The 25,668-nt window shown below is 36.1% G+C and overlaps 1 protein-coding gene across 7 annotated transcripts in view; it reads right to left on the bottom strand.

Moving 5' to 3' along the window:
• LOC132142308 (dystrophin-like) overlaps positions 1 to 25,668 on the bottom strand; it is a 121,337-nt gene that overhangs the window by 15,219 nt on the left and 80,450 nt on the right. For 6 of the 7 annotated variants that reach the window (XM_059552094.1, XM_059552089.1, XM_059552090.1 and 3 more), the window contains 9 exons: positions 24,758 to 24,875; positions 24,401 to 24,669; positions 24,083 to 24,229; positions 23,292 to 23,358; positions 23,063 to 23,123; positions 8,042 to 8,103; positions 6,992 to 7,066; positions 6,063 to 6,264; positions 3,690 to 3,775 (listed from right to left, as the gene is read on the bottom strand). In XM_059552094.1, coding sequence (XP_059408077.1) covers positions 3,690 to 3,775; positions 6,063 to 6,264; positions 6,992 to 7,066; positions 8,042 to 8,103; positions 23,063 to 23,123; positions 23,292 to 23,358; positions 24,083 to 24,229; positions 24,401 to 24,669; positions 24,758 to 24,875 — 1,087 coding nt within the window. Of the gene's footprint in view, positions 1 to 3,689; positions 3,776 to 6,062; positions 6,265 to 6,991; positions 7,067 to 8,041; positions 8,104 to 12,662; positions 12,924 to 23,062; positions 23,124 to 23,291; positions 23,359 to 24,082; positions 24,230 to 24,400; positions 24,670 to 24,757; positions 24,876 to 25,668 lie in introns of those variants that run through there. The other variant, XM_059552093.1, reaches the window with a different exon arrangement.

Here is a 25,668-nt window from a genome sequence, read left to right as displayed (position 1 = left end):
CCTTTGAAATTGATACATACTCAAGCATCTAACTGAATTTTTCAATGTAAAATATAAAATATTTACAAAACAAATATTGATTTATATATTTAAGACTGGAGTGATGGCTGCTAAAAAAAATCAGCTTTGCCATCACAGGAATAAAACACATTTTAAAATAAATAAATAAATAAATAAATAAATAAATAAATATATATTAATGGTAATATATCTTAATATTACTTTTGGACTGTATTTTTGACCAAATAAATGCAGCCTTGGTGAGCGTAAGAGACTTTATTTTAAAGAGGTCATTGGATGCCCATTTTCCACAAGTTGATATGATTCTTTAGGGTCTTAACCATGGTACATGAGCATAACAGACTTAAAAAAAATAATAATAATAATAATAATATATAATATATAATATATATATATATATAATATATATTAGAGGTTGACCGATATATCGGCCGGCCGATATATCGGGCCGATATTTGTCATTTTTTTATATATCGGCATCGGCCGATATCCGTGTTTAGTAGCGCCGATTTAAAGTCAGGCACGTCGGCGGGCAGCCCCGTGTTATTGGTGCGGTGGAAAGTGCTGCTGCAGCAGCATGTGAAGCACCCCAAGCCAAAACTTTTGGAAGATTCAACAGCAGTCCTGGGAGATAAAGGTAGTAAGAGAATTTCACTCTGTAAATGGGGTGGAGAAGTTGACAGCTCTAACAAACACTGCAGCGTGACGTTACCAAAGTAAACTGTCTCTGACGTTACTCCGCCCCGCTCACAGACAGCACCGCGCTCGGAGAGACAGCTGTCCTGGAGCTGCCCAGAACGGTGAATCACATTTGTTCGGAAGCATGGTTTGATGCAGACAATAACCAGTTTTCCATCCAACTCATTTGTATTTAGGGATGTCAATATTCGATAATTTCCATGATCGATCATCGTTTAAATTAATGATCAATTAATTACTTTAATGCTGCAAAATGCGTCTGCAGCGGTATTATTATTATGTGCAAAAGCCACTTGGAAAAAAAGCTTTCTCATCCGAATTAAAGGAGTTTTAGTCTGAATAAAATGCTAGTAGCAGGACTGTAAAATGAATAGATGTGATTATGATCATTTGATAAAATGAAGAGAGCGCGCCATACGTTGGAGATCATTTTACTTTGTTGACTGTTTCCCGTCAAGGAAGACCGCTGAATGCGCCTCTTTAAATGGTTTCGTGGTGCTCGTTGTTTTATTTTAAAACGCATCTGCAATGTTTTCAAATGACACACTATAGTAGTGGTGCAACGGATCATCATTGATCAGTGATCCCTTCGGATCAATATCTTCGGTTCGGCACACACGTGACCCGCGGATTGATTTATGAAAAAAAAAAGTTGCGCATGTTTAGTCCACACTCAGTGGTAATGGCGAGCGGAGGAACGGAGGAGCTTGAACGGCCGGTTCATTTTGGATTCCCTGTCAGATATAATGATGAGGAAAGAGGTTAGAGTGAAAATATTGTGCCAGATCTTTATGAACAGGAGAAGAAAACGGTTGTGGATGAACTATCCCGAGCATCCTCCGCGGGTTTGACTAGATGTATTTGGAGGTTATTGCTCACGTCTCATTCTGCACATATCCAAATGTTTCCGTATTCGCAATGTATCTGAATGTTAAACTATAATATTTTTTATTTATTTAATGTAAACTAGACGATAAAGATCCTCTTCACATGAGCAAAAACCTTGGCATAACAGCAGAGTGGACCGGTATACGGTCTATTTAAACTGACCAGTGTAACCTTTTATATGTTTGGTTGACTGTACTTTATTTTAATAATGAACAGACTGCGATGTAAGTTTGAAATTAGAATGCACTTTAGATGTTCTGTGTCATTTATAACAAACACAAATGTTGCTGGTTGCTAGTGTGTTTGCAGCACTACTGTTATTTATTTTTTATATATATTTTTTTAAAATATTTTTCAGATTTTTATTTTTAAAATTGTATTTATTTAAATGTATATTTAAGTTTACATTTATGTTCCAACAAACTTGAAAAATTCTACTTGATAAATGCTCTAAAACTTTTATGTAAATATATATATATATATATATATATATATATTACCTGTTTTATATATTTAATACTTGGTCAGTTTATTGATTTTGTTTGGTTAACTTTGGATACATTTTTTATTTTAATACCATGCAGTGCACAAAATTAAGATTCGAGAGATGGTTCAAGTCAGTGCTCAATAAATGATGATAAGTTTAGAAATGTTGTGCATCCACTTATTATTAGTGTGACATTTTAGCATGCAAATGAAGGGGAAAACTTCAAGATATCGGCCCTAAAAATCGGCAGCACATATCGGCCATCGGCTGATCCTGACCTCTAAACATCGGCATCGGCATCAGAAAAACCCATATCGGTCGATATATATATATATATACACACACACACAGTACAGACCAAAAGTTTGGAAACATTACTATTTTTAATGTTTTTGAAAGAAGTTTCTTCTGCTCATCAAGCCTGCATTTATCTGATCAAAAATACAGAAAAAGATGTAATATTATGATATATTATTACAATTTAAAATAATTGTTTTTAAATTTATTATACTTTAAATTATAATTTATTTTTGTGATGCAAAGCTGAATTTCTAGGATCATTATCACATGATCCTTTAGAAATCATTCTAATATGATGATTCATTAACAAAGTTGGAAACAGTTCTGCTCCTTAATATTTTTTCAGAATATGTGATACTTTTTTAGGTTACTTTGATGAATAAATAGTAAAAAAAAAAAAAAAGCTATGAAGAAAAAAAGCTAGAAGCTATGTTTTTAAAATAAATATTTTGTAGTAACAATATACACTACTGGTCAGTAATTTGGGGTCAGTAATTTTTTTTTTCTTTTTTTTTTTTTTTAATAAAATCAAAAGGATGTGTTAAGTTGATAAAAAATGATAGTAAAGAAAATATATTATTAGAATATATATTATTAGAATTTTTTTTAATATTTTGAATAAATGCAGTTCTTTTTAACCTTTTATTCATCAAATATATTAGACAGCACAGCAGAACTGTTTCCAACACTCATAATAAATCAGAATATTAGAATGATTTCTAAATGATCATGTGATAGACTGGATGTTACATGTGACACTGAAGGCTGGAGTAATGATATTGAAAATTCAGCTTTGCATCACAGGAATACATTTTTTTTTAAGTATATTCAAATAGAAAACTATTATTTTAAGTTGTAATAATATTTCACAATATTACTGTTTTTTCTGTATTTTTGATCAAATAAATGCATGCTTGATGAACAGAAGAAACTTCTTTCAAAAACATCAAAAATAGTAATGTTTCCAAACTTTTGGTCTGTACTGTACTGTATATATATATATATATATATATATATATATGTATATATATATGGTTTCGTGTATATATTAATGAAAACATGCTCTTCAGTTTTTCACCATTTGGGAACAGTTTTGTTTGTCTCATCAATGTGAAGTGTATTAAAACACTTGTTATTAATGTAAATGCAATACAAGACTAAAAGAGAGACACCTGAGAGAGCTGTAAACTGCTGCTAGTACACTTCCATAAACGGAGCGAATATCTTGGCTCTCATTACAGCTTAGAGACAGAATAGAAAGAACAAGACGCATATGATAAGCAGAAAAACTTACATCTGTACTTATCTTCAAGGTGAGCTTTGCACAAACAGATTATTCCTGTTTTGAAGGATAGGGTACGAATCTTTCCCGCTCGTCCTCTGCGGAAAAATAAATAAATTACAAAGTGACAAATGACTACAGCAAGTCAATTGCTCTCTTTTTTATCTATTTTTGCAGATAAAGATTCAAGATCAGGAACAAAACACTCTACATGTTTTTGCACCATAGTTTGATAATATATACTCTTTTGAATTTGTCTGCGTTCAACCAGGATATAAGAAGCGTTTTTAAAATGTACGTTTAAATTTACAGAACAAACCCATAATTTCCAAAAAGTGTATCTTTTATATAATTCAACAGACTGGGGCACATATTCAACAAGGACTTAATGCTGTTTATAACAGCAAACTACTGGTTGATCTACATTGGATTTTGCAGATACAATAATGTGTTTAAATAAAGTAAATAACTAGGGTGACCAAACGTGCCATTTACCCAAGACACGTCCTGGCCAGGATTTCTATATTGCCTAAAATATCCAGGTTTTGGCTTTGGTTTTCTGTTTTCATACTTAATGAAGGTAATGATTGTTAGACCAATAACATGCAGACATTGTACATAATCGACCAATCGTGGTGCGTGAAAAGGTGAGATCTACATGAATGGTCAAAGCGATGCAAATACGCGTACATATCAGTGTTCGACTTGAAGCAGCACTGAGCATACCGATCGGTCTATGACATCAAAGTATTTTGTCATACAACAATAGGGCTGAACGATAAATCGCATGCAATATTTAATACGCATCTTGTCAGTAAAGCCGGTTCTGTAATCAGCGGAGCAGCATTAACTACACAGAGCCGTTGTTCACTGACAAGCTACGCCAAACCACAATCATATTTTGCGCATGTTTAGTGCAGCATGTCAGTGAACAGTGCTCACATTTATGTAATAAAATCATTGCCTTTAGAAATTTAACAATCACGTTATTGTCCCCAAATATAAGACCTCTTAAAATGAAAATTACTCTTGTTTAAGGCTTATTAAGGCCTTACATTCAATGAACTGTATTTAAGACTTTTAAGGACCCACAGGAACCCTGCATATCTTCAGCCCATCTACTATGAACATCATTGCTTGGCGAGACAATCTACGTAAAAAGCAGGCAGAGAATGAAAAGACCTCCAATGCTTTTCTCTCGGTTTACTTTGGGGGACAGATGGGGGTCTTCTCTGGAATCTACCACCTCCATGTACAAACACTGCATGATTTATGGCTCAGTGTGAGCCTGCTGAGAACTGACTCCAACTCCAGCTGATTCTCTCTGACTCATATGTTCTAGTATTTAATGGATTAGTTCACCCCAAATTTAAAATTCTGTTATCATTTACTCAACCTCATGTTGTTCCAAACCTGGGGTTGAACAACTTCAGATTTGTTAAAGTCGACAATTATGTGATGAAAGTTCGAGTTGACGTTGACTAGTCGCTGATGACATCCTTAATTAACAAATAAGCCTGAAGCTTAAGCTGAGCACTGTCCACATGGCAACTGCTTCTATAACAGCTCAGTTTCATCTGTTCTTTTGTCTTTGGGTCATTATATTTCTCATGGATTTCTGCTTGTGCTCAATCAGATCCAGATAACGTAGCACAGTAAAAATTGCATTAATATGAATGCATAATGAGAGAGCAATTGCCTGTGTGAATTAATTCTACCTAGCAGCGTCTCTCTAATAATAGTGAAACTGTATTTTAGCTCCTATGTTAGAACTTTGCAGTTTCTAAGATATTTTATTGAGAAACCACAGAAGTGTTTTCAATACTTTTCCGCACTAAATGATTCTGTGTGTGCATGATGTACGAGCTGCTATCTGTAGCCTGTGTGTGTGCGCGTTACAATGCAGAAGAGCATTAGATTAGAAGGCTGATACCTGTACAAAAAGCTGTTTAAATTGTGCATTCTCCAATTCAGTTTCGAGCATAATCACGCGTCTTGTGGAGTGCTTTCGGAGAATGCATTTATTTGTCATTTTAACGGTTTGGAAACAGAGCATAAATGTGGACTTCAATGATTTCTTATCCTATTGTGCCCTCTATAGGACCAGTGACTAGTCAACATCAAGCTTTAAACGTCAAGGCAAAGCATTAAAGTCTATTAGAGACTAATCGGTGGAACCCCCATTCCAAACCCATATGATCTTTTTTGAATCATGAAACACAGATTCACTCTTTTGATGCACTATGGCAAGGACATTCTTCACAATTTCTCTTTTTGTATTCTACCGAATGTCATCATTTGGAATGGCATGAGGGGGAGTAAATGACAGAATTAAAATTTTTAATCTAAATGCATAAACAACAACAACAAAAAGGTTGAACGTACGTATCATAGACGTTGAGCAGCCAGTTGAGACACATGTCCACGCACAGAGGCACGTTGACCAGACTGCTGTGCTGCTGCTCTAGACGGTCGTAGATGCTGGTCAGACAGTTGATCACTTGCGTGATGTCCATGAGTTGCTCGTTCTGTTTCAGATTGTGCTGCTCAAAGGCCTCACAGACTGCAGACAAGCCCAGAAGATCCACTGTGCACAGAAACAAATAACAATAGTTGCTAAAGTGTTCTGAGCAGCTACAGTTCTGCTATGCTGTCTCCAGAATGTTGCTATAGGGTTGCTAAGGTGTTCTGGCTGGTCAGAAGTAAAAGCACATCTCTCCTCAACATTCTGCTCAGCCTGAACTATTATTTAACTTTCCAAGGTCAGCAGTTTGACAACAATTGTGTAACCAAATGTGTGGAAAATGGTAATTCTAAACATCTTTTAATTTTTTTTTGTCATTTACAACTTACAACAAAATCTGATGGAGTAAAAATGCTCTGTACCTTTCAGGAAAAGACCCCAAAAAATATATTTCAGCTTATTATCATAATATGAACAAGAGGAGTGGCTAGCCGCACACTGATCCACTCAAAACTGGAAGTCTACAAAAAAATATTTTATTTTTCAAATTGCATCGTGCAAAAAGGTGCAAAGTGCATGTGGGTTAAAAACAGAATGGACACCAGCAAACATTTCAGCTGAAAATCAGTGCTCCGAGCAACGTCTGCTGCTGTCCATTCTGTTTTTAACCCACATGCACTTTGCACGATGCAGTAGTATAATGGACCTGCAGTACAAGAACTTTTTTTCTGTTTGGAGCGCTACATATTTTTTCTAGCTTATTATCATAAGAAAGACAAATGTTCAGAAACAACCTGAAAAAAGATGAACAATGTTGTGTGATTGCGAAGAGTACATTTTGTGCACTTACAGCAGAGAGCTTTCTGCATTCGTCTGAGCTTCATTGCCGTCCTGTATGCAGAGAACCGTACATTGTTGAGATCCGCTGTTTAGCAAGAGAAGAAAATGTGACAAATGTTCATTTTAGCAAACTCATCATGCAACATTTCATTACTGTCTGAGTCAATCCTCTCATCTCTGCATTTGACAATTTCTAATTTTGATCTCATTTGTCGGGATCTGAAACACAGGCAACAAATACTTTACAATATACTTGTACAATATACTTTACAAATACTTTATAATAAATCCATTGATCAAAAACAATATGACATTTTACTCCAGGGCAATTACACTACCGGATATATTCAAATATTGCAAATGTGAGAAATTTTAGCCTTTCAACAATTTATCCACGTATATTAACATATCAATATACTTATATAAACGTGATTTTACATGAACCATTATTTCACAGGCATTGTTGCCAAGTGTAAACATTAAAATGTTACATTTATACTAATATTCAGTCTCTGTCTGTCATAAGTCTCTTATGCTCACTAAAGGCTGCATTACTTTGGTCACAAATAGAGTAAAAACTGCAGTGTTGTGAAACATTATTCTAATTTAAAAGAACCGTTTTCCATTTTAATATATTTTAAAATGTAATTTATTTATTTGATGGCAAACTACATTTTCACTTCATTACATTACTCCAGTCTCACGTTCCTTCAAAAATCATTCTAATATGCCGATTTAATGCTCAAGAAACATTTGGTTTTATTATCAGTGTTAATAAAATCTAATATTTTCTTAAAAATTTGGTGGAAGCCTAAATACATTTATTCAGAATTCTCTGATGAATAGAACGGGAATTTTCTGAAACACAAACTTTTTGCAACGCTGCAAAACTGTCACTTTTGAGTAATTACTAATACACAATAAAATGTCACATGAAGATCTTCATGAACATTTTTGCATGACAACACAGTAAAGATGGCAGCAACAATCATCATGAATGTACTATTAATATTCAATATCCAGCCCTACTTCATACACATCAGATCTGAGTCAGGCCTACCTAATGACTGGTACAGTTCTGCCATCTTTGGGTGGTCCCAACATGTTGTTTGGGTCTGGTGACTGAAAGCAAACACATGAAAAACAATAAATAGTACCTCTATCTAAAAACGAGCTTTATAATAAATACCAAAAGCCAATAAAAGGCTGTAAAGGCGATACAACATCCATAAATGTGTTTATGAGTCATATTCAGTGCTAGAGACTGTGTCATCCATCTATAGTAATACAGTGGGGTGGACAGGCCTCCAGTCATTTTACAACAAACAATAAACCTTAGTCCTCAAACTTAAGAATAGCTGAATTATGTTCTTCAAATAAAGAGCATCTTCAACAGACACTCAAGAACATATAGTATCACCAGTAACATAACTGTAGTTTAGACATGCTGTCTATGATAAAACATCCCTTTTAAAAGAATAGCTCACTCAAAATGAATCATTTACTCATTGTCATGGTGTTTCTTCATTTTAAATGGAAGACAGAATGTGAATTTTACCAGAATATCCTGGTCTGGTCATTTTATGTACAATAGAAGTAAATGAGAAATGGGGTTGTTAGGCTTTAAAAAAGGCAGCATAAACGTATCACAAAATTGGTCCATACAACATTTCCAAAATATAAGTGTTTTGAAGTCTTACAATACACACACACACTCAAAAAAACAAGAGTACATTTCTCTTTCACTTTCATTATATTGAAAATAATGGCCAGGATGTTCTTCAAAAACCATTCCTTTTATGTTCCATGGAAGAAAAAGTCCTACGGGTTTGGAACAACATGAGGGTGAGAATTGACAGATCTTTCATTTTTGAGAGAACAATGTCTTTAAGAATAAACAAGGGATAAAAGGGCATTTTTACAAGATGTTGTAATGTGTTTTCCCGTCAATAAAAGGCATAGGATCTTAAAAAAAAAAAAAAACATTTTGTCAATTGTGCCAGAAGTTTAAGATCTCTTAAGTAAAGTAGACTGGATAGGCAATGTGCCAATATACTAAAGATGCACAAAGAATTGTGGATATGTTCAGATCTAGAGTTTGTGACTGAAACTCACACTGCAACATATGCCACTTAAAAGTGTTCCTCTTGCATGTGCATTTGTGACTGAAAACATTTATAAACTGATGGAAGCTTCCCATGAATATGGGATTCATGACTCCAAACTTTCCCATGAATAAATAGTTTGAAGTACATTATTTCGCTCCTCCTGGATTGTAGGGCTGCTCGATTATGACAAAAATCATAATCATGATTATTTTGGTCAATACTGTAATCACGATTATTTAACACGATTATGAGGGGGCAATATGACCAAAACTTTATACGAGTGATTTAAAGAAAGTGATACATATCAAATGTATTTCCTGTAAATAAGGTTGCTATGACATCTACATTGTAGAGACCAGCGGAATTTCAAACAAACAAAAAATCCACAAAATGATTGAAAATGACTGAAAATAATTACACTGTCAGTAATAAAAAAGCGAAGGACAAATGCAATAGAATCGACTAAAAAGATACAAATGAAACAAACTGTGCTTAAATGTTTATTTTATGCAAGTATCAAGCAGTTTACAGCCTACTACAGAAATGAATAATCAAATGTAAAATAAACAGCAGTCTTCACTGTAAGAATTAAACTTTTTTTGTTTCTTAAAGCTACAGAAGTCCTTCACTCAAGAGCAGTGTGTGATTATAAATTTGTCTTTTGTTGTTTGATTAATAAACACACACACGTTTAGGCACGCACCTTGAGCTAAAAGATGACTTTACATGTCCATGTTCTGTTCCGTCTCTAAGCGCATATCTGTCCTGAGGAGCAGCAAAAGTTCTCTTTCACGCTTTTAAAAACATGAATAAAGATACTTTTATAAATAAAACATGTCCCATTATGCAGATGTCATGTTACATGATTTTACTGATTTGGACGGGAAATTGGGCTTATATGGAGGAACAAAAGAGCAGCACTGCAAAAAGGGGGCAGAATGGGGCGCAATAATCGTTTTATCTCGATTATTGTATTTTCATGATCGTTGAGGGCCAAAATCAAAATGTTTTTTCGATTAATTGCACAGCTTTTCTGGATTGTCTTTGTTTGAATCTTGAAAGAAGAGAGTTTAGACTTCTAGATTCACAACAGTGCCTGCTTTGTTTGTTACAAGGGCTCTAAATGAATCCATTAGTGGAAATGCAATTTACACTACTGAGATGCCTTGTTTTAAAGAGTTGCTATGGGCCGGGATGTTTTTGTGATTTTGGGCTTAAGCCAGCCAAGTGGCTCTGTAGAATTCTAATAAGGTAGAAAAACTTCAAAACTAATATATTATTCCCAGACCTACAGTGTTTTTAACAGGGAAAAACACAGACTGGGGTTTCAAAAATGTCTTTTTTTTTTGTTATTGTTTTTTTAGAATAAGTGTATTTTTTTAAAGTCAGAGGTCAAAATAAAAGTATGAAAGTAGGGCTGCAGAAAACATCAATGTCTCTGAAATGCAAACATTATGGCCTTGAATCACTGTCACACTTTGGCGCTTTTCCACTGTTTGGTACGACTCTGCTTGGCACGGCTCAGTACTGTACGGTTCGGTACGGTTTCCATTTCCACTGCAGTTTAGCATCGCTTTAGAGTGGGTGGGATTATTCAAATGTCGTTATTGTTGTGCGGCCTCTACTACTGCGAGATGAATCGCCTTCGATAATGAACGCGATATTGCGTAGCTTGTCAGTGATCTACGGCTCTGTCTATTAAGTGCCGCTCCATTTGAAAGCAGGTGATAACGATTTAGCACTAATCACGGAACCAGATTCACTCACTAGATGCGCATATCGTTAGATATATCGTTCATCCCTATGAGTGGCTGAACTAGGTATTGCAGTCCAAATTAAAAATATTGGAGAGGGTTTTTTCACCCGGCCCCTCATCCTCAGCCTTGACACACACACACAGGTTGCCAGATTGACAACACCAATGGGAAAGTGTGCACTTCATGATTAATTAAATTAAATACCCTGTGTTTTCCGCCAACTGGCAACCTTTGGGTGCCGGAATACAATCGAGTAAACTGCCAGTGGCCGGGTTTCACAAACCAAAACAAAGTTCGACATTCCGGCCCAGAATGCACATTTTCAAAGGAGAATAACTGTAAGAGACTGTAGCATCATTTTTCAGATAAACAAGTATGTTAACTTAGCATGTTTCTTAAATATCTGCAAACAATGTATGGTATTTTTATGCTTTAGTGGAGTCAAAATCTTACATACAGCACCTTTAATAATAATAATAAAAGAAAATAGTTCACTGCTTAGAAAAGTGCTATAGAAATAAGTCTGAACTGAATTCAAAATATCTCTCTTCAGGTTTACTCCAAGCATGCATAGGAAAAAAACAAACACACACACACACACACATATATATACATATATATACATATACACATATATATATATAAACACATATTACTACAAGCATGACAATCAAAAGTTTGGGATTGTTAAGATGTTGAAAAGATGTTTTATGTTGCCAATTATTATTAAAATAAATGAATAAAATTAAGACGCAGTTTATCCTTGTAATATCAAAGCTGAATTTTCAGCAGTCAATACTTCAGTCTTCAGCATCACATGATGCTTCAGAAATCATTCTAATATGATGATCTGGTGCTCAATAAACTATTTATAATTGTTGAAAATTATTAAACTTAATATGTTAGTGGAAACTTTGACTTTGATGAATAGAAAGTTGAAAGAAACAGCATTTAACTAATTTTTATTTATTTATTTTTATCTGAAGAATTATAAAAGGGTCTGTACACATCATAATATCTGTCATCATATTTTAGGAAGGAGTTATCTTTTACATCAAAAAGTGAAACCCCCAACATACAATTTCTCTCTAGGCTTTGAATTGAGACACAGTCAGTATCTGGCAGCGCCCTCTAGGTTCAGGTAGACTCGGTAGAGCATGCCAATGGCCTGATGGCAAATTTCCCACAGAGAACTCCATACCTGCACATCTCAAAGAGGTGCATGAGCGGAAGTGCAGCAGTAATGTAGGTTTGGACAAGAAGGAATGCCCACCTACATGCATGTATCTAAAAGCACAGGGTTCACATACACCATCACACAGACACCTCTAATTGTGGCTCTTGGTTATGGTTGAAAGCAAACACAGCCATAAGTAACGTTATGTGGTTAAAACCAAAACAGCGATTTTCTGTGTGGCATAATATTAACTTATGGAAAGCGCACGAATATGGAGGAGCTTTAAAGGCCAAGCGTCGTTATCAACATAAAGATTCCCAATCAAATACAGCTCGAAAACATACATGACAATATGAACGCCACGTTAGGTTTAGCAGTCTGCATGCTGGAAGAAGGGCACAGCAGATGCATCAGGAACTATCGAGATGTTTTGCATTAAAAAAATAAACAAATCAAGCGCTGAACGGACATGTCGCTGCACTGACTCCATGTAAAAACCGAACAAGCACCTGCTAGGCTGCAAGGAAGACGAGAAAGGAAAAGAAGCAGCAGCAATACGGCAGATGGACGAATGCAAAACTCCTTCGGCGTCCTCTACTCATACGATCCGACATTCATTCGTGTTTGCATTGCACTTACTTTCTTAAGTTCTCCCTCATCTCGCCTCTCGGTAATCGCCGAATCCAAAGTGTTTATTTATAAAAGCCCAAATGGGTTGATGTTGTTTGGGGCGAATCACCTCCGAGGTGCTCCCTCTCTACATGGGAAAAAGCATCCGAGTTCCCTGCGATCTCCCTCAGCCAGAGCGGCTCAGACGAGGCGGAGCTTTTCCTCCAGCTCCCTTCCCCCTCCAACTCCCTTCGCTCTCTCTCTCTCTCTCTCTCTCTCTCTCGCGCTCACTTATAGGCTGTGCCCCAAAACCTAGCTTGCCCCCTACCTGGACCGCATTTTAGTGTATCGATGGCGCGTTCGATTCTAGCATTACGTTAAAATCGTAATGCGAAAAAGAATCAAAAAATCCTGGAATGTAATGTTCTATCGTGCCAACTGTTCGCGCAATGTTCTAAAAACAAACGTGTTCAAACTGAACGTCTGAACTTGCAATGCTCAAAAAATACACAATACTCGTGCATAACTCGCGATTGATGCTGAAAATGTTCGAATAGAAAAGTCTACAATGGGAAAAAAATTAATGAATGGAACGTTAGCGCGTTTATTATGGGAGTGTTCAAACATTGCATTCAACTATTTGGCGAATAACACTGGCACATTCAAACATTTGATCCAAGCATGCAGAAATAGTTTAAAGGGGTCATATGATGCGTTTTCTAGTTTTCTTTTCTCTTTGAAATGTGTAAAGTCTCAAAACCTAAAAGCAGAGGTGGGTAGAGTACACCAAAACTGTACTCAAATAAAAGTACTTCTAGAAATATTTACTCAAGTAAAAGTAAAAGTACTAGTCTTGAATAGTTACTTGAGTAAGAGTAAAAGAGTATCGGATAAAAAATCTACTCAAGTAGTTAGTTACTAGTTACTTTGGGTCATATATACTGAGCCTATTTTTATTTAGATATATAGATAAAATGTATGTAATGTATGTGTGCGTGTATAAATGTATATATTTCATCAGCCTCCAATTTATGTAATTTATTATAAAACCCTGTCTGTTTACTTAAGTAACAGATATAGGTGTCATGCCATAACATATTTTTAATACAACTGACTTTATATTAAATGTGAATTTAACATTGAAAGTTAATGTGATATAAATATTGCTACTAATCTTTCATTGTTCAGAAAGAGAGCAAATAACATTTACATTATTAAAGATCATTTTCACTGACAGTCTAGATTTCAATCACTCTCAGAAACTCCCATTAAAATCACTGAAACTGTTAACACTGTGAAATCAATATCTTAATTATAGATTTGTACACACATCTGCACTTTGTTGTTTCTGACGAGAGAATTCGCCAGAAAGAGGTATTCAGTCAGGAGCGAGTGAAGGAAGCACCGGCATTTTAGCGATGACTCATCTGAACGCCTCTGATTGGCCAATGCTTTAATAAGCTCAAAAGAATCATGTGTGATTGGTTATAATACGCAGCGATGTAAAAACACATCTATCTCTGGCTCAGCGCCAGTAAGCGATCACAGATCTAAATTTAGCAGCTGATATGACTTGCTGAACGTCCTTGCACCGGTGTGATTGTATTAAAATTAATAAAATCTTAAATCGGCAATTTTGTGTCTTTTGGAAGCTGCATTCAACCTCACTCCCCTCTGTTATAAGCCACACGTACAACAAACTATTGTCACAGTGGTATCGTGTACTGTAATCGAATGTAGCCCAAGTTATTACCTGTTTAACAGTAGACAGCACACGCGGTGTTCATCTAATAAGGATCTCCATCGCTAGCAAATAATAGCCTTTGCAGATTTCAATTCAGTGCAGTTCCAGCCACGTTTTCAACGCTCTTTCTGTTCTTAAACGTTACAACTCTGAGTGAACCACTTCAGATGCTCAGCGCGTGCGGCAGGGAACTGAACGAATCATTCAAACTGATTCATGAACCAATTCACTTATTTGCCAATTGGTTTGATCAAGCCTTTGAACAGAATTGACTCAAAAGAATGAATCATTCGCAAATGGGCATCGCTCATTGCCCAGAGAAAAGTAGTCGTCGCGTTTGGAATAAACTGAAGCATTTATAACATTTATTGCTTTAAGATAAAGTAACGAGAGGAGCGTCGCCCACAGTAACAAAGTAAAAGTACAGATTTTTCCCCAAAAATTTACTCAAGTAAGAGTATAAAGTACCCATCTTTAAATATACTCCGAAAAGTATTAGTTACCCCAAAATATTACTCAAGTAAATGTAACGAAGTAAATGTAACTCGTTACTACCCACCTCTGCCTAAAAGATATTCTTTATAAAAGTTACATCAACTACACCCCCCTAAAACACTCGTTCTAACACGCCCCCACGTGGGAAGATTTGCATAACACCACCCAAATGTTCATGCAAAGGAATAAGGCATAACTCTTATTCTTGCTGTAATATTGTTGCTGCTCTGCCATGTTATGGAAATGCTGTGTGTTTCATTTTGAGAGCTTAAAGGGATAGTTCACAGAAAAATGAAAATTATGTCATTAATGACTCACCTTCATTTCATTCCAAACCCATGAGACCTCAGTTTATCTTCGGAACACAGTTTAAGATATTTTAGATTTAGTCCGAGAGCTTTCTGTCCCCCATTGAAAGTGTGTGTATACTGTCCATGTCCAGAAAGGTAAGAAAAACATCATCAAAGTAGTCCATGTGACATCAGAGGGTCAGTTAGAATTTTTTGAAGTGTTGAAAATACATTTTGGTACAAAAAATAGCAAAAACTATGACTTTATTCAGCATTGTCTTCTCTTCGGTGTCTGTTGTGAGCGAGTTCAAAACACAACAGTTCAATGATATCCAGTTCGCGAACGAATCACTCGATGTAACCGGATCTTCTTGAACCAGTTCACCAAATCGAACTGAATCGTTTGAAATGGTTCGCGTCTCCAATAAGCATTAATCCAGAAATGACTTAAGCTGTTAACTTTTTTAATGTGGCTGACACTCCCTCTGAGTTAAAACAAACCAATATCCCGGAGTTATTCATGTACTCAAACAGTACACTGACTAAACGGTTCACCGGTTCTTTTGCACTCGAAGTAATGACGTCATTGGCGATGACTGCCCTTGAATCAAGCCTTCGGTTTACCCGCGCTCATAACACTAGCACAGAATCAGTTCAGAATCAATCACCAAAAGAATCAGTTCGGTAAAGACACTCTGTGTCATTCTGCTTCACGCTAATTCACACATGCGCAGTTATCATCAGATCCTGTTCTTGAATCAGACGTGTCCGACAGAAACGGTTCTTGACTCGAGAACGAGTCAATCTTTTGTTCATTATCTGGCTCGGCTCGGTGTTCATCTTCAGTTCTCTCTTCACAGCAGTTCAGTCAGTGTACTGTTTGAGTACATTAATTACTCCGGGATATTGGTTTGTTTTAACTCAGAGGGAGTGTCAGCCACATTAAAAAAGTTAACAGCTTTAGTCATTTCTGGATTAATGCTTAATGGAGACGTGAACCGTTTCAAACGAAGAAGATACGGTTACAGAGAGTGCTTCGTTCGCGAACCGGATATCACTAAACTGCAGTGTTTTGAACTCACTCACAACAGACCTGGAAGAGAAGACAATGCTGAATAAAGTCGTAGTTTTTGCTATTTCTGGACCAAAATGTATTTTTGATGCTTCAAAAAATTCTAACTGACCCTCTGATGTCACATGGACTACTTTGAGGATGTTTTTATTAGAGCCGGACCGATATGGATTTTTGGGGGCCGATGCCGATGCCGATATTAACTCGAAAAGAGCCGATTTATAAGCCGATATTTTGATTTTAAAAATAATCTGGATATTAGACCCATTTCCTATAAACTGCACTTACACAACATTCAATAGCAAAATATCTGCCTGTTCTATGTATGTGGGCTGTATAAACCATTTTCCAGAATGGATTATGTTAAAAAAAAAGCCTTAGATTACAGTCTCAATGACTAAACAATTGCACATCAAAAGTATATATTTTTTAATGATCAAAAAACAGTCTGGTTTTAAACATTTAACACTTTTACTTTCTTCCAGTTGAAGCTGGTTTTAACAGTCTGTCTGTGTACTGTAAATAAATTATAATACTAAAGTTAAAGTATTTGCAGAAGTAGTCCCACACTTTGCTGCTACAGCATTCACCTTTTTCAGCCATCTGTAGGCAGAAAGAGAGACAGAGAAAGAATAAGCATGTGTATTAATAATATCACCATGTATCATTACTCATGTCATCATTAGAATTATAATAATAATAAACTGGGATCTCCTACATAGGAAAAATGAGAAATATATATATATTTTTTATTTGTCAAGCAATAGGTATTACCTACTTATATTTAACAATATTATTTCAACATTTTCCTGTTATGTCTGTAAAGCTGCTTTGAAACAATATGTAAAAAAAAAAGGCGCTAGTTCAGCTCACATTTATTTACATGACCCCTCTGGTTTAATCATTTCTGACGCACCTACTGTAGTTACTGTAACTACACTATATTTGCCCTCACAGAACATCGTCTTGCCTACTATTACCGGAAGATTACGGAATCAATTCGAAGTTGAATGGTTAACGTTAGTGTCATGAACACACCGCTGTCAATTTTGAGAAGAACCACCTTCAAACAAGTTAATAGCAAGCATTTAAGGGGCCTGCTAAAAAGGAAGCTATTAGCGTTAGAGTAACGTAACCAGCCTGAATTCACCAAATTGTTCTCTGGACCTGAGGGTAGCCTCTTCTTCCTTGCTTCTCTCTTAATTCTCATCAGCGGGACTAGCGCTATCGCTCGCTTCTTACAACGGGACAGATACATGTTTGCTGCTGACCGAAAGAAGGAGGAAAAGACTATAAAAAGAGCTCCCGCTAAACGTTTTTAAAACTCCGCCTATGCCATAGCGCAGCGCAAATCGCGTTGTATCTGAAGGGCAACGCTGAACCCAGCGGCAAGCGCCGTGCATACCGCGTCCTGTGTGAAAGGCCCAATTACACGGTCATTATGTGGGAAACACACCGCAATAGAATAAGAATAAGTTAAACGCTAACGTTATAGTTTGACCTCTTATTAACGTTCGCGCTCTTCCACTGATAAACATGGTATTAGCTTTGTGGCTAATCTAATATAGCAATGCATTAGCGGCTGTAAGTGATGTTACAGAATATTTAGAAGTGATAATGATAGGACCGTTAGCTAGAACTACCACACAGTTTTTATATACAGGGTATGAACTAAATCTACAATCATTTCACATGACGAACGACAGACTCACCGTCAAAACAGTTGATCGCTTTCTTCTGTAGTGGACTTCTGGCGCTGTTGTTAACTCTGGAGCTGCAGAGCTCCCTCTGGTGGGCACACTATGCAACACTCATAACATGAGTGAAGCATGAGACTCTGTTTCTCATGTTTCATCGGCCGTTATAAATGCCGATGCCGATTTAAATGCAATTAGCTTATATCGGCCGATAATATCGGCCGGCCGATGTATCGGTCGGGCTCTAGTTTTTATCAACTTTCTAACCATGGACAGTATACTGTAAACACACTTTCAATGGAAGGACACAAAGTAGAGATCGACCGATATGGGTTTTTCTATAGCCGATATTAAATGTTTAGAGGTCAGGGTCAGCCGATGGCCGATATGTGCTGCCGATTTTTAGGGCTGATATCCTAAAGTTTTCCCCTTCATTTGCATGCTAAATAATACATTTACATTTACATTTATTCATTTAGCTGACGCTTTTATCCAAAGCGACTTACAATTGCTATATATGTCAGAGGTCACACGCCTCTGGAGCAACTAGTGGTTAAGCGTCTTGCTCAGGGACACATTGGTGTCTCACAGTGGATTCGAACCCGGGTCTCTCACACCAAAGGCATGTGTCTTATTCACTGCGCCAACACCACCCACCATAATATATAAATAATGAGTGGATGCACAACATTTCTAAACTTTATCATCATTTATTAAGCACTGACTTGAACCATCTCTCACATCTTAATTTTGTGCACTGCACGGTATTAAAATAAAATATGTATCCAAAGGTAACCAAACAAATCAATAAACTGACCAAGAATTAAATGTATAAAACAGGTAATATATATGTCAATAATTTCCATAAAAGTTTTAGAGCATTTATCAAGCAGAATTTTTCAAGTTTGTTGGAACATAAATGTAAACTTAAATATACATTTAAATAAGATTTAAAAAAATATAAACCAATTAAACTGAAAAATATAAAAATACGTAAAAAATAAATAATAGTAGGGCTGCAAACACACAAGCAACCAGCAACATTTGTGTTTGTTATAAATGACACAGATCATCTAAAGTGCATTCTAATTTCAAACTTACATCGCAGTCTGTTCTTTATTAAAATAAAGTACAGTCAACCAAACATATAAAAGGTTACACTGGTCAGTTTAAATAGACCGTAGTATACCGGTCCACTCTGCTGTTATGCCAAGGACATGTTTGCTCATGTGAAGAGAATGATCTTTTCCGTCTAGTTTACATAAAAAAAATAAAAAATATTATAGTTTAACATTCAGATACATTGGGAAAATGGAAACATTTGGATATGTGCAGAACAAGACGTGAGCAATAACTTCCAAATACTGTACATCCAAATCCGCACTCGCTCGTCCTCGTATTCATGAACTCATGCGTCTCGAGCTAATGCTCTGTAAATGCCGGATTTTTTAAAACAAATAGACCTAGCGGAACGCAAAAATTCAAAATCGAATATTTTGCAGAACAGGATCAAACAAAAATGTAACGTTACTGGTCATAATACTTGAATAAAATATTTGATGTGAAAAAAAGCACTTCATTGACTGCGCAGCACAGCCACAAGCGCCACAGTTACGTTTGGGATAATTTTCTTTTTAATACTAGTGTCATTTGAAAACATTGCAATTGCGTTTTAAAATACAACAACGAGCACCACGAAACCACTTAAAGAGGCGCATTCAGCGGTCTCCGTGACGGGAAACAGTCAACAAAGTAAAATGATCTCCAACATATGGTGCGCTCTCTTCATTTTATCAAATGATAATAATCACGTCTATTCATTTTACAGTCCTGCTACTAGCATTGTATTCAGACTAAAACCCCTTTAATTCAGGTGAGAAAGCTTTTTTTTTTTCAAGTGGCTTTTGCACATAATAATAATACTGCTGCAGACGCATTTTGCAGCATTAAGGTTATTAATTGATCGTTCATTTAAACAACGATCGATCATGGAAATGATTGAATATTTACTTCCCTAAATGCAAATGAGTTGGATGGAAACCTGGCTATTGTCTGCATGAAACCATGCTTCCGAACAAATGTCATTCACTGTTCTGGGCAGCTCCAGGACAGCTGTCTCTCCGAGTACGGTCCTGTCTGTGAGCGGGGCGGAGTAACGTAGCCCTCAATCACGCTGCGGTGTTTGTAAGAGCTGCCAACCTCTCCACCGCATTTACAGAGTGAAATTCTCTGACTACATTTATCTCCCAGGACTGTTGTTGAATCTTCCAAAAGGTTTGGCTTGGGGTCCTTCACATGCGGCAGCAGCAGCACTTTCCACCGCACCAATAACACGGGGCTGGCCACCAACGTGCCTGACTTTAAATCGGCGCTACTAAACAAGGATATCGGCCGATGCCGATATATATATAAAAATGACAAATATCGGCCCGATATATCGGTCGACCTCTAACAGAAAGCTCTCGGACTAAATCTAAAATATCTTAAACTGTGTTCCCGAAGATGAACAGAGGTCTAACGGGTTTGGAACGAAATGAGGGTGAGTCATTAATGACATCATTTTCTGTGAACTAACCCTTTAACTACTTTGTTTGGCTTTCCAAAAGAGGACAATATTCGCTTTGTCATAACTAGAGCTGATCCGTGCTGGTTGCTGAGGAAATACATCAACTGCGCTGTGAATCGCTGAATCGGCCTTCACCAATGACGAAGCGTAGTCCAATCCGGGGTTGCCCGCTGATTAAGCCATTCTCAAGCCCGCCCACCTCTGCTCACTCAAGCCAGCCTCCGCTCACTCAAGGCCGCGGTGTGTGATGCTATTTCGTTGAGAAAGTGAAACTACTTTTTAGTTCTTTTACACGCTTGAGGTATTTAGCCAATCACAACGCAGTGGATAGCTGGCCAATCAGAGTACACCTAGCTTTTCAGAATGATGAGTTTTGTAAAAATCTAAGCATTTCAGAAGGCGGGGCATAGAGGAGAAACAATAATGTACACTATGTGGAAAAAAATGTTTTTTTTTTTTTTTTTTTCCTTAAACCGCATAAACACATTTCATTATACCAAATAGACAAAATAATGTTCTTTCTAGCAGCATCATATGACCCTGTTAAATGTTGTAACAAACCCGCGCACACACGCACGCACACAGATGCCTAAAATGCTTACAGTAGATTTTAGACCTTTATTTAACCAGAAAAGACTCTCTGAGATTAAAAATCTCTTTCACAGAGAATGTTTTAATGCACCTATTACATTTTTTTTTTTTATGTATTTATAATTCAAAAATCATGTATAGGCAGCTCACTAGGATTTGACACACAACTACTTGGTGTGAAAATAATCAGTAAAGTTACTTACAGTCTCGTCGGAAAGGGCTGGATGTGTTCTCTGACAAAAGCTGGTGCTTCAGTGCAGTGCAGGAATCTCATTTTATGAGTCATACATTTTGCAAAAATTCTAAATAAATTGTGATCCACATAATATGCAATAATTTGCTTAATACATTGGATGGTATGGAGTTCATGCAGTTTATGAGTAAAAATCCTATTAATGTTTATGGGTAAAATATTTCATTGGGTTACATTTTTAGAATAACTTTCCTTTCTGACACTAATGAACATTTAGATCACTAGTGTAGGCCTACATATATATAAATGTCATGAAACTTGGATTCATACTTATTTCATATAAATGAGTGAATGAACTACTGATCTGTTAAGCATTAATGTTTGTTGATGACTTATTAATGAAAGTTATTATAAAGCAGTCCCCTTTATTGTCCCGCAGCTCATCACATGCAATAGGCTGGAAATAACAAATTCTATTGCCATGTGACTGCAAGTACTGCTTCGCTTGACCAGCATTAATGACATTCATAATCTATGACAGCATCATTAAGAGTCAGTTCTCTCCTAACTGAAGTCAGATTCATGCACTGCCATGAGCATAAATGCTGCCCCGAATTTATATGAAGGTTGTGTATACTTTAGATTAAATGAATTACCCTAGTCCAAATGAATGAGTAATAACATGCATTACAGGCTGGGGGGTTTCAACTTGGTTGTTTAGGATTGATCTATATTACAGAAAATCTAGCAAAGGTATTATTTTCTTTAAAAAGTCTTAACATGCAAGACACCCAAGTAGGAGAGAACGGGGTGAGCTGTGCCACTTCAAGTTGTCCTCTAGGCAAGGTAAAATGAGATAGAGGTGAAAGTATTACTCATAATTGTATTGCAGGATGTCTGCTACAGTATCTAGTGAAATAAGAAGAAAGCATTTATATCATATAGCTATAGAATATGACTTCTAAAAAGGTGCTAAATTAAATGTCAAGGGGTAAATTGAATAGTTTGAACTATTCACTAATGCACATCCATTCCAAAGTCTTATTTTCCTAATCATTATTCATATTTTGATAAACCAGCCATCAGGTTTAATATCCAGGACATCTGAACATTCTGTAATATTATTTCCTGTATTTTGATGTAAAACTTTGTTGAGCCACTATCACATCCTTTTCTCACAAGTACTATTTGGGGTAAAAATACTTAAAACAATAACTCAAAACGAATCTTTAGTCAAATAATATACATGGTTTTATACACTGGCAACATGTATGTATAGAGGAGCTGTATATTCTTGACCTTGGATAAGATTGCTAGACATAAAATTCATTATAGAAGCTCTGACAAAGCATTTCTACATTGCAGGAATATTATTAGTATTAAAATAAAATGCAAAATTTTCAGTCACTATTAGTTGCATTTTGAAGGGATGACTTTTTACTTCACTTTAGACTTGTATTATTTTGTTTTGTAACTATACACATTTATGCATCACTTGTTACAAAGAGCAAAAATATCTGGTTGGTTATCTGCAGGAATGTTCTCAGCTATATGTGATGCATGCTGCTACATCCATTGGCAGAGCCTAATGTATCATCTTAGATTATTCTGCACAAATTTTCCTGGTTGATATCTCTGTTCGGAAAAAAACTAGTCTGCCACCAGGTGTGATATATTTCTTAGTCTGGGAGCTTTCATAGTGTTGAAATTCTATTTGTTAATTCAGTGTGGACCTTGAATGTGCCTGACATCAACATGTGGGCTGAGTTTCGGAAGACTTACTTGATATAGTAGGGGACATTGTTGGGTGAAATAGACCGTTCAAGAGGGCTTTCAACGGACACTGTGTGTAGAAAAGAAAAAACCCATTCATGTTCAAAGCCCTTTCTAATCAAACACTTCTTCATGTTTAGTGAGAACATAAAATACACAGGATTAGTATATAAGTACAAAGTTATGACAATTACAATATTCATAATATTGCAAAAAAGAAAAACAAAAACACACTCACCATGTAGGAAATTCTGAGGCTGGGGCCTCGAATCCTTCAGCTGGGTCAGCTGTTCCTCAATGGAGATCTAAAAAACACAGAAGTTGCCAAGGCAACATTTCAATGATTTGTGAAGCTTAAGTTTGCCATCTACTATTTTTATTTTATTTCAGGTTTTCAAATGCTTTTCAGCATTTCACTGAACAGAAATTATTTATAAAAGGTTCAGTTGAAATAAAAAAATAAGAGCAATAGATACCAAAACAATAAAAATATATTGTATAAAATGTTTTGTCCAGAATATTTCATCATGATTGTTTTTGCTTCTGTCCTACGTCCTTTTATTATTAAATAATGCCTCTGTGTCTTTCGTCAAATCTCTGAAAGACAGATTATTTCTGTGATCTGCTTGTTGCATCTATTGCTGACATGTACACTTTTCTACAACTGCTCAAAGATTGCACAAAGATTTATTTCAGAAACTAAATCTGTGACCTGATATAAACTGTTGGTCCATTGGAATGAATGTTAAATTTAATTTAACATAAAATCAAAACTACTTTGTGAGTACACCTAACTAATTTTTTATTCTGAACAATTAATTAGTGCATATTATTATTAAACTAGGTTGACTTTAATTGTAATCTTTAATCGAAATGTGATTACCTTGCCTTTCACCTGAACCATGTCCTTTTTTGCTGTTGCCACTAAGGCCATGTTGGCTATTGAATGATGTTAACCAATAGCCAAATAGCTATTTAGGCATTATTAAGTAATTCACATTGACTTCAAATAAGAAGAGGAATGGATACCTGCAGGAGCCTCCATCTCATGTTGAGGTCATCAATTCTGCTCAGGTTGTCTGGAGAGAGCTGAATGTCAGGTGGTCTAAATGTGGAGGCCAGTTGGTTGACCTGATTTACATTATCCTGGATGGGAGATATTTCCTCCTGGAACGCCTGAAAATATACATAAAAGCCTTTATGTCTTTTTTCCAAAAGGCTTAAAGATAAAAAAAATATGTATATATAAACATGCTACTCCAAGGTACTTCAGATAATACCATGGTATTGCCATGGAACATGTCCAAAAAATCTTATCTCTTATAACATGGTACATTGTACACTGACCTTTACTCTGTCAATGTGGTTTTGCAAATCATCTATGAGCAGCTCTCCAGCAGGTTTCCAAGAATTCTTCACGGTCTCAGCCTGCCGGAGCTTAAAGTCCAGCTGATCCTGAGCGTCCTGGAGCTCCATCAGCCTGTCCAAGGCCAGATCCAGCTGTTGCTGCCAGTCAACGGAAGCTGCACCCAGATTCTTCCATCCCACTGTTAAATCCTCCACTTCTTTATGCAAAATGCGGCCCACATTTTGAACCCTCTCCTCAGGACTTACATCTGGGTGGAAAACAAGAAGTGAAATACAGGTTACAGCATCTGGAATTTATTGTATTAGGCGTATGTGTAAGGGCAGGAGATTTCATACCCTTTTGTCCAGGCCTCTGTTTAATACCCTCACGAGGCATCTCAGTGAGAAAGGTTTTAGCATTGTTGAGTGTTCCATTGATCACAGGTTCTTTGGCACCCAGCTCTCTTCTGAAGCCCTATGAAACCAAAATGACTTGCTATCAACAGGACTGAATGTCACAATGATGGGTAAACATTTGTGCAACTTTAGCACATACGCCAAAACCCTGTGAAAACCAGAATCTTATTTGCATACTTAACCAGCTGCTATTTGTGCTGTATAGTGATGCCTCATGCATATTTAAATTAAGCCACTTTCATTCCTTCCTGGGCAAACATGCCTTCTCCCTATGCAAATAGGGCTCATTATAGAATGCACTGGATTCACAAATATCAGTGCAAGCGATTACAATTAACACAGAACTGTTACCAATGATTGTGTACATTTTCTAGTGATCTTGCTGGGCACATTTCCATGCAATTGCTCCATACAAACTGACATTAACTTTTATTTATTACATATTTTTTTATAATTGCATGATATACATAATTCTTTCTAAGAACCAAGTGCTATGCAGATATTGCATGCCATTAACTAAAACTATATAGAAATAAAATAGAATGGTGCCCGGGCCCAAATAATTTTTGGTAATTGAAAGTTGAAATGAAATAAAATATAAATAAATTATGGAAAAAGTGCTAAAATTGCTAAAACTGAAAAAGCTAAATAGAAATAAATAAAAGAAATAATTAAAATATTAAAAATGTCAAAATCACATAAAATTAATAAAATTAAACTGAAAATAAATTAAATTAATTCATTCTTATTTTCATGAGCAAGCAAACCCTTAAAATTGTTATTTCACCCATTAAACTGAAAACAAATATAACAACCATTGTAAGATATAAAAGGAAGTTGATCATTTTTAT

The sequence above is a fragment of the Carassius carassius genome, chromosome 6 (genome assembly GCF_963082965.1).
Source record: "Carassius carassius chromosome 6, fCarCar2.1, whole genome shotgun sequence".
Lineage (NCBI taxonomy): Eukaryota > Metazoa > Chordata > Actinopteri > Cypriniformes > Cyprinidae > Carassius > Carassius carassius.
This window is presented reverse-complemented; position numbering and strand designations above follow the sequence as displayed.